This window comes from Pyrus communis, chromosome 8 (assembly GCF_041283825.1).
Source record: "Pyrus communis isolate YQ-2024b chromosome 8, ASM4128382v1, whole genome shotgun sequence".
In the NCBI taxonomy this organism is placed as follows: Eukaryota; Viridiplantae; Streptophyta; class Magnoliopsida; order Rosales; family Rosaceae; genus Pyrus; species Pyrus communis.
Window position 1 is genome coordinate 16,964,858 of NC_142572.1, and position 9,607 is coordinate 16,974,464.

Here is a 9,607-nt window from a genome sequence, read left to right on the forward strand (position 1 = left end):
AGTTTACTATACTATTATGGCGATTAGAAGTCACGTAAAGCATAATGCCAATGATGGAGCCACGAATTATTCGGTGGGTGAGTTAAGCTAAAACTATTACTACAAAATTAAATGGTCAATTTTTTTTGTTGCTTACATAAAGTTATATAATAATAAATTTGAAAGTAATAAATTGGAGTAAGAAATTTACAGTCTCTTTTTTAGGCTTGGAGCCTTCAAACTTTTAAATGAATAAATAAAGGGACCGCATGTGGTATAGAAATTTTAGTTATTATTAATAAATTTTAATTTTGGTTAAAGTAATGAGTTTATATAATATTTATTAACTCTTATTTTTTCCTAAAAACAGTTATATAATTCAGACTTTTCATTTGTTAGGTGATCTACGACAATTAAAAATTATAAAACAGGTCAAATAATTAGTATTTTTAAGCTTAAATAACTGAAAATCTTCCTATGCTATAGCCCACCAAAACTTTATACCTGGCTCTGCAGGTGCATAATACAAGAAGGTAAGCTATAACTTTGGAACTAACAAATATTGTTTCTACTTTAAATAAAAATATAGATTTTGACCCAAAAAAACCTACCAACTATGGAATGGGCCACCGAACTGTATGGGCTGGATTGTATTGGGCAACTAATTACAATTCAAACTGGGTTGCAATACTTAGCCCAACAAATTGTTTTATTTTTTATTTTTTTAAACAAATTGTTTTTTGAAATTTGATTTTATCGAAACAACCATTCTGCGCTACTCGTCAGTCGTCACTCGCACTGAAACGATGGAGTCCCCAAAGCCCTACCCGCGCCCAAACCCTCTGCTATCGCTCTCCAGCTTCATACACCAGCACTGCCTCCGCCTCGGCGCCGAGCTCTCCACCCGTCTCGAAGATACCAAGCGGCTCGCCGGAACCATAGCAGGCAACTTCGCGCCGGCGGCGAGCAGGCGCATGCGTTCGGCGCCGGTTTCTCCTCCCTTCGCGTGGCTGGCTCAAAGAAATCACGCTCTGGCCGCTACCCTCAGCTCTGACCACGTGGCGAAGAGCCTGGCCGGGACGGCCGTATATACGGTTAGCAATTCGAACAATGAGTTCGTGCTCATCTCTGATCCCAATGAGGCCAAGTCCATTGGATTGCTTTGCTTTCGGCACGAAGATGCCGAAGCATTCCTCGCTCAAGTTAGTATCTTTAACTTTTTTTGGAGGGAAAGTATAGTAGGATTGCTAATTAGTTGCATTTGGAGATTAATTGGATGGAGGAATTAGTTGCATTTGGGTCATTGATTGGAAATTTAATGCTTTGCTTGATTTTCGACCGAAAAAAGTTGCATTTAGTTAAATTGGGACTGTTGTGAAGTCAGTTATTCGGAATGTGTTATGTGTGTTCTCTTGTGGCTTGGATTTTCAGCTGGTTTTGTGTTTGAGTGATTCAGGTTCGATCGAGGAGAGAATTACGAAGTGCGGCTAAAGTTGTCCCGATTACTCTTGACCAGGTGACTTGGTAGAAAATGAAAAACAAGTAGAAGATATTTCCGTATTATTACATTGCCTGTGAACTTGCGAAGTAATCGTTTTTAGGCTAGAATTTGGTGTCCTGAGTAATTTCAGTAGTTGAAGAAGTGGGGATGAAACATGTGTGAGCGGCGAAAATTTGAGGAGGTTCCATCTAGTGGACAGCGTAATCTATATGGCCTCACAAAGTTATGGTGGCTGTATGACGTGTTATCCGCTTCCAGTGTAACGAGGGCTATTGCTCTACTTTATAAATTCCCACATTACTGGTTGCCTTAAACTTAGATAATATGTACAATGCTAGATCCATACTACTTAGCGTTCCTCATTTGCTATGTATCTTGTAGGTGTACATGCTGAAGGTTGAAGGAATTGCATTCCGGTTTCTGCCTGACCCAGTTCAAATAAGGAATGCACTTGAGGTTGGTTTCTCTAATGTTTAGTGTTTCGGTTCATTTTGTATTTGCTTCATAAGTGAGATGTATTTCTATTTTTTATTCCAATTCTTATGGACTTGTGATAAAGTATGCCGGACATCTTTCTTTTTTAGAAATTATCTTCAGAAGAAAATCTAGGAATAACTGTCATATATGCTCCATATCGACACTTCCGAATATTAACATTCTAGACATCCAGTACATAGTGGGAATATGCAGCTTTGATGAAATGGATATATTGCAACATGTTAAACTGTGTTTGATCAGAAAGCCTACTGTTTGTCCTTACAATTTGACTGTATGATATGGCTTTACAATTTCATTTCTGAAACAATTAAGATTGGCTCACTGTCATATATTCTGTGTTGTAGCTCAAATCCGCTGACAGGAGTGCATTTGATGGAGTTCCTGTTTTTCAGGTAGAATACTCAATTTGTTGATTATTAATGGTCTTAGTAGATAATTTAGGTTGCAGGAGTACTTCAAAACATGCTAACTTTGGGGTAGGATGGTCCAGGAGATGAACACCTCCAACTTCGTACTGCATAATATGGATGACAGTAGTAATTCACACATGAGTAGTGCATTTACGTTGCATATTAACAAAATATAAGTTTAGTAATTCAGACATTGCCTAACTTTATATGCTCATTTTAAGTGACTAATTTCTGTTCCTAGCTCTAATGCAATTTCTGGGAATTATCTGGGTGATCCTCGTGCAGTAGAACTTATTGTTGTGTTGTCTGCTTGTGTATTACTATTCCAATTCATCTTATGAGGAGTTTGTGTTTACAGTCCGACCTTCTGGTTATGAAGAAGAAAAACAAGCGTTACTGCCCAATATATTTCACCAAGGTATGTTGAAGGCCTTGAGCCCTTGTTGACATGTTTCTTTGTCAAGTAACTTGCTTTTATGAGATTGATTAGCCATTGTTTAATTTTGTTTCCACGGCGCAGGAAGATATTGAAAAAGAATTGTCAAAGGTATCCAGAGCATCCAGAGGACCAGGCGTTTCTCAACATATAATGGTAATATATAATCTGCCCTCAATACTTTATGTTCTTTAAAATAAAAATGTGGATGTGCGAAAACTTTCATGAGAGGTAAAATAGGACTAAAAAATGTCTCCTCAAGATTGAAATTCTAAATTATAGTCCTGTCCCATTTCGTTACATTATTGCATTCTCATCATTCATTAAATGTTTCAATAGGTTGGCAGTTTGGAAGATGTTTTGAGAAAAATGGAGGTATTTGGTCTTGTTACTGTGAGAATTATATTAATTCGTAGGCTCCTAATCTCTAGTATTTTTTGTTGAAAGAATTTCAATGTTAATGCAGTCAAGTGAAAAGAATTCAGGCTGGGAAGACCTGATTTTCATTCCACCAGGAAAAAGCTACTCACAGCACATTCAAGATGTGGTGAAACCCTGAAGCATACAAAGGCCATCTTCAACTAACCATACAAGGATTTAAATTAGCAGTGAGTCCCTTGCATGTTTCAGAAGGTTCATATATAAAGCAGGTCAGCCATCCTACTCACGCCTCTTTCTTTTCCCTTGTAGCTGGTCAATAATGTGCACGGAGAACCCGAGCTTGATAGAGAACATGGCAGAATGGAACAATCCGAATATGTTTTTGACCAAGGTCAGTGAATTGTCAACTGTGGACACTAGTGGAAAATCAGTCGATAAACTTGATATCATTGTTCTCTAGAGAGTGTATCAATGTTTCTGATATCGTAGAGGGGTTAGAGTATTCAACTATTTAAACACCATGTTGCTCTCCAAACCCCATGTAACACATGTCGAAAGGCCACACTAAATTATATGGAAATGCTATGACAGGAACACTATATTGTGTAGTATCTTGTAAGATGACGTTGTTTCGGGCGGTACTTTAAGGATCACCAAGAGTTCTAAATTTTTAAGCCATACCCCGTGTATTTTTTCCTTCCAAAGAAGTAATAATGCAGATTGAGAAATAGTTTGCCGCAAAGAAATGTGAACCACCAAACCCCAAACCAAATAATGTAAGCTTGACTAACCTGCTATTGAAAAACACTACGCGGCAAGAAAATTTTGGAGGCACGTTTAATTTTATATGAGAATTTGGTGTTGGGGTTTTGTTTGTTTATGTGGATTTGGTGATGGGTTGTTGAATTCTTGTGCGGGTTTAGTTTCTGTAAATTGGAATTTTATGTTTAGGAGTGGTTGTGAAGGAAAAGCATGATAAATATGTCCTATTCTTTTTCTTAATTGAGATTAAATTAATCAATTTTTAATAATATTAAATATATGTACCAACTATTGAATTGTTAGTTGAAGGATTTTTTTGGTTTAGTGATTGATTGGATTAGATTTGGTTGGATAATTCACTATGTTTAAAGTATATTCAGGGATAAAATGTAGAAAATTGATTACTGATGAGGGAAACTTATCCCATTCGGTCTGCACAAAATAGTAGGATTATGAGTTTTTCTTTCATGTCCAATCCCTCCAAAGTGCTTGAAATGAAAATTCATCTAATCACGCAGACCTTTAGGCTTGTTTGGTGGGATGGTTGGAATAGGTTGTGACCAATTAAAATGGATTCGAGTCCAGTTCTTATTTGTTGTGTCAAAATGTGAGATTGACATTATTGACTTGATGAGTTATGAATCCACAAATAAAGTGGATTATCTAATCTATTCTTGTACATAAGTTATATAAGTCGTGTCTCTGACAATTCAATCATATCCATAAGACTCAATTTTACCTTGCCCGCCAAACGGCAACGGACCCTCAATTACATAAATTTATCAAATCTAATTCAATCCTTCCAAAGGGGTTTGAGCCATCAGCGAGAAACCACTTTAAAAGTGCTAGAATTCTATCCTTGTCAAAAAATAAATTTAGGCACCAAACGAGCTTTTAAACCGTACCACTCTTGAAAATTTTCCTCGAGGCCCCATATTTCAGTTGGTCCCAAATCAAGACGTCAACATTTGATTAAAAAAATAAAGTGTGATGGTTTACCACACGATAGGTGATGTCCCTTAATCATTTCATGTACCATGATGTACTGATATCTAACCTAAATCAATTGCATTTTATTAAGAGTGAGAAAAGAATGAGAAAAATGTATGTATATTATAAATATAGGTGCAACCTCACAATTCCGCAAGGGGTAAAATCGACATTTCATTACATGAAAGAAGATGACGGGCCAACCGTTCGGTTGTTGAAGATGGAGGGCCGGCTGCTTGCTTCACGATTTCTGGATCGGATACCTTTGTATTCACATAAAAGCACCGACATTGCCATTCGTCACCCCTGCCTCACTGTCTGTTGCTTTTATTTAACGGGAAGATAAGACAATTTATAAACAAAAAAGGTTATTAAGAAAATATATTTTCCAGGCTTAGTTTTGTTTTCTTCAAAATTATGGGCGACTGCTTCAAACATCCATTCAAACAAACTTAATTGAAATGGATACATATCGTATTTTATCATATTTATCATGTATACTGTTGGCATGTCATGTTGTTAAGATTTGACTTTACGATCTTACATTTCGATGTTATTCCATTTATAATCAACAAAATTTGATATAAAGAAAGTTACAACTAAAAAAAAGTAGTTATGAGGGTATTTTAGGAATTCTGGAAGAAGTAATTGTCATTAACAATAAGTATTAAAGCTTTATGTGCTCCGAACTTGTTCGTTGTTGTCTGCGACGGGAAGGAAGTCCAAAACAAGGAAGCGACACTTGGAGCTTTTTAAATGGTTTTCTTTTCTTTGAGATTTACTCTAATTTCGCTGTCTTTAGTTCTCTAACCACTGCAGCTAACTTCATCACATGAAACACACATTTTATAATCCCCCGTGATTAACAAGTGTTTATGTTAATGTAATCTAATCGTAGAGAGAGAGAGAGAGAGAGAGAGAGAGAGAGAGAGAGAGAGCATATATATCATATATGCAGAGAGTCCCGAAAAGATGATGGAAGGATATGCTGGTCTTAAAAAGATGATGAAGGCCACACCTTCTAAAGCTGCTTTGTTGATTCGAATCAACTTGGTTTTTATTGCTTTCTTTTTCATGGTGTATGCTGCCCTTCTTCTCCAGCCATCCTCCTCCATATACTATGAAAATGCAGCTTCTCTTATTAGGTGCTCATTGCTAGAGTGCCATCACAAGGTAAGGTGAGCTCTTTTTTTTCTTTCTTTTTTTTTTTTTTTTATAATTTTATTTTAACAGGAGATATTCGTGTTACCTCGTTTGCACTGGTTTGTACACAAATGCACGCAAGTCCTTTCATAAATGATCTAATGATTCGACCATTTTCTAGTAGTTTACACGATTGCACAAGTATTCATCACTTGCGCATTTAGTAATCATCATTTTGGTGGTAATTAACAACTGATTTTGTTCTTTGGTATTTTTATGTATTTGTTTAAATATAAAAGGGATTTTTTTTTTCTTTGTGGGTAGGTGGACAATGGAGCTAAGATCACGGAGCCTGTATTGGAGGAGATTAAAGACAATACATCAAGGCCTAAAGCCAATATGAGCAAGCTAGATGTGCCAAGCTTTTTGAATGAAACAATGGGAAAAGGGATGAAAATTGGCATGGTAAATATGGATGAGAATGATTTGAGTGAATGGGATAAGCATGGAAAGACCATTCCAATCCATTTCGATCACGTTTCGGATAACTTCAAATGGGATGATTTATTTCCTGAGTGGATCGACGAAGAAGAAGAGAGTGACGTCCCAACTTGCCCGGAGATACCAATGCCGGATTTCCAAATTTACGAGAAGATGGACATGGTGGTTGCCAAATTGCCGTGCAAGTATCCAGAAGAAGGGTGGAGGAGGGAGGTGTTTAGGCTCCAAGTTCATCTTATAGCGGCTAATTTGGCTGTGAGGAAAGGAAGGAGGGATTGGAATAGGAAGACAACTAAAGTGGTGTTTTGGAGCAAGTGTAGGCCAATGCTCGAAATATTTAGGTGTAATGATTTGGTGAAACAGGAAGGGGATTGGTGGTTGTTTGAGCCAGATATGGCTAGGTTGCGGCAAAAGGTATCATTGCCAATTGGCACTTGCAATTTGGCTTTGCCTCTATGGGGACAACAAGGTATGTTTTAAATTCTGCCATAACATTTGAAATTTAATCGGTCATCTACAATTATGTGTCTATTTTCTTTTCTTATATAAATTAATTAATATGTGATTAGAGAAATAACTACATAATTGTACACCACCAACAATTGAGTATAAAGTTAAAAAGAGTTGTTACAAGATTTTGAAATATGATAAAAAATTTGTTAACTTGATTAACAGAACAAACATAGCAAAAAACATATGACAAAAGTAAAATTAACATTGATAATAAATGTGATCCAAATAACATTATTAGACAATTATAATTTATAATTAGGGTTCTTTAGATATAGGCTCTTGAAACTCCTATTTTCCAAATAAAAATCCACCAAAATTTAAACATTCAAATAAAACCCAAATTTCAAATAGCTTACCATGTAGACAATTATATGACCAACTATTACAATACATTTACAACTTATGCCACAAAATCCTAATTTACTCATCCTAATTATGATGAGCAATTAAATCCATATGGATATTTTGCCTTTCTTGTATCATAAATATTAGCTATATGTAAATTAATTTACCAAATTAAAAAAAAAAGACATATCTTGTACGGAAAAAATAATATTGTTTGAATCATGTAATTACCTACATACAAATCAATTTACCTACTTATAAAATATTATAGTAATTTACTTGCATTTTGAATCATGTGATTACCTACATACAAATATTATACTAATTTACCTATTCCAAAAAACAAAACAAAAATAGTGATATTAGATAATGTTCGAATGTTGTGGGTTTGTGCTTGTAGGCAATTAAATAAACTTTTAATCTAATGCATATAAATCATGTACGTAAATTAGACCCTTTAAATTTTGGTTTGATGGAATAGGTAAATTAGACTATTTTGTAGGTAAAAATTGCGTGGAACATATAGCTTTTGTTTTGTGTATTAGGGATTGGAGTATTAGCTGAAGCTGTTTTAGGTTTATTGTTGTGTTGGTAGGTAAACTAACTTATATATTTAATGCACAAAATTATGAAATTAGTATTATTATTTTTCAATTGGCACGTTATAACAATTTGAAAGTTAATACATTGAATATACAATGAATGGCATGAATTATTTTGTAAAATACATATAATTAATTAAATGGATATAACAAGTAACTGATCCAAAAACCCCATCCAAGTATTAATAGGGGTAGTTTAGGCATTCGGAAAATACACAATCTGAAAAGTCAAACTTAATTAAAGAATTTGTTTAGTTGGAGGCTAATCAATGGGTTTTATTCAAGAAAACAAAAAGGGATAGGTTTTAGTAGAGGAAAATATAGTTTCAAGGGGTAATATTTATAATTAATGAGAATTTAATATTGTTACAGGAATAGATCAAGTGTATGATCTGACAAAAATTCGAAGCACAACAAACAAACCCAAACGAGAAGCCTACGTCACAGTCCTCCACTCCTCCGACACGTACGTTTGTGGCGCTATAACCCTAGCCAGGAGTCTACTCAAAACCGGCACCAAACGCGACCTTGTCCTCCTCCTAGACAACTCCATCTCCGCCCCCAAGCGTGAAGCTCTCTCAGCCGCCGGCTGGAAGCTCCACGTCATTGAACGAATCAGAAACCCTAGAGCTGAAAATGGTACCTACAACGAGTACAACTACAGCAAGTTCCGACTATGGCAGCTCACCGAATATGACAAAATCATCTTTGTTGACGCCGACATTATCATCCTCCGAAACCTCGACCTTCTCTTCCACTTCCCACAAATGTCAGCCACCGGCAACGACGTTTACATCTTCAACTCCGGCATCATGGTCATCGAGCCCTCCAACTGCACGTTCCAGTTTTTGATGGACCACCGAAGCGACATTGTTTCGTACAACGGTGGCGATCAGGGCTACCTCAACGAGGTCTTCGTGTGGTGGCACCGGCTGCCGCGGAGGGTGAACTTTTTGAAGAACTTTTGGGCGAACACGACAAGCGAGAGGACGGTTAAGGACGAGCTATTTGGGGCGGATCCACCGAAGCTCTATACAATACATTACTTGGGATGGAAGCCATGGCTTTGTTATAGGGATTATGATTGCAATTGGGATGTGGCGGACCAACTTGTCTACGCTAGTGACGTAGCGCACAAGCGGTGGTGGAGGTTTCACGACGGCATGGAGGAGGGGTTGCAAAAGTTTTGTGGGCTGACGAAGATAAGGAAGAATGATTTGGACTGGGAACGAAGAAAGGCGAGAAAGTTAGGGTTTCCGAATGGGCATTGGAAGATCAAAATCAAAGATCCTAGACGGAAACACGTGGTGGCATAGAAGAATCTGTATGTTATTAATTGTTTTGGATTCATATTAATTTTTCTTGTCATTTTTGTTTTTGTTATAGAAGTATCATAGACGTCGGTTTCATAACCAGACTCTATACATTATGCATATACTCATGGGATAAGATGTTTTCTTTTTAACTTGTAATTATGTTTTATGGAAACAAGAACGAGATGGCAGCGTGACAATTTCACATAGATGAGATATAATCATTTATAGCT

General features: G+C 36.4%; 2 protein-coding genes across 3 annotated transcripts; both read left to right on the forward strand.

Moving 5' to 3' along the window:
- The first annotated feature begins 727 nt into the window (after positions 1–727).
- Positions 728–3,883, forward strand: TIC22-IV (Tic22-like family protein). The gene is made up of 9 exons (XM_068457104.2): positions 728–1,181; positions 1,436–1,495; positions 1,862–1,936; positions 2,323–2,370; positions 2,747–2,806; positions 2,909–2,980; positions 3,164–3,199; positions 3,291–3,432; positions 3,515–3,883. The coding sequence occupies exons 1-8, from the start codon at positions 786–788 to the stop codon at positions 3,381–3,383; spliced, it is 840 nt and encodes a 279-aa protein (XP_068313205.2). The 5' UTR covers positions 728–785; the 3' UTR covers positions 3,384–3,432; positions 3,515–3,883.
- A 1,491-nt stretch (positions 3,884–5,374) lies between these two features.
- LOC137717666 (UDP-glucuronate:xylan alpha-glucuronosyltransferase 2) lies at positions 5,375–9,583 on the forward strand. 2 transcript variants are annotated; one of them, XM_068457103.2, is made up of 3 exons: positions 5,375–6,130; positions 6,425–7,070; positions 8,434–9,583. In XM_068457103.2, the coding sequence occupies exons 1-3, from the start codon at positions 5,930–5,932 to the stop codon at positions 9,375–9,377; spliced, it is 1,791 nt and encodes a 596-aa protein (XP_068313204.2). In that variant the 5' UTR covers positions 5,375–5,929; the 3' UTR covers positions 9,378–9,583. The 2 variants fall into 2 exon arrangements, with proteins under 2 accessions (XP_068313204.2, XP_088555369.1); XM_088699243.1 differs by having other exon boundaries at positions 5,654–6,135.
- Positions 9,584–9,607: the final 24 nt, after the last annotated feature.

Bases quoted from the DNA above. Each gene is read 5' to 3' on its own strand.
- TIC22-IV (XM_068457104.2), top strand. From the start codon at position 786: ATGGAGTCCCCAAAGCCCTACCCGCGCCCAAACCCTCTGCTATCGCTC. The intron at 2,371-2,746 runs GTAGAATACTCA...TTGTGTTTACAG, and splicing joins ATGGAGTTCCTGTTTTTCAG to TCCGACCTTCTGGTTATGAA. The intron at 2,981-3,163 runs GTAATATATAAT...ATGTTTCAATAG, and splicing joins GCGTTTCTCAACATATAATG to GTTGGCAGTTTGGAAGATGT.
- LOC137717666 (XM_068457103.2), top strand. From the start codon at position 5,930: ATGATGGAAGGATATGCTGGTCTTAAAAAGATGATGAAGGCCACACCT. The intron at 6,131-6,424 runs GTAAGGTGAGCT...CTTTGTGGGTAG, and splicing joins TGCTAGAGTGCCATCACAAG to GTGGACAATGGAGCTAAGAT. The intron at 7,071-8,433 runs GTATGTTTTAAA...ATATTGTTACAG, and splicing joins GCCTCTATGGGGACAACAAG to GAATAGATCAAGTGTATGAT.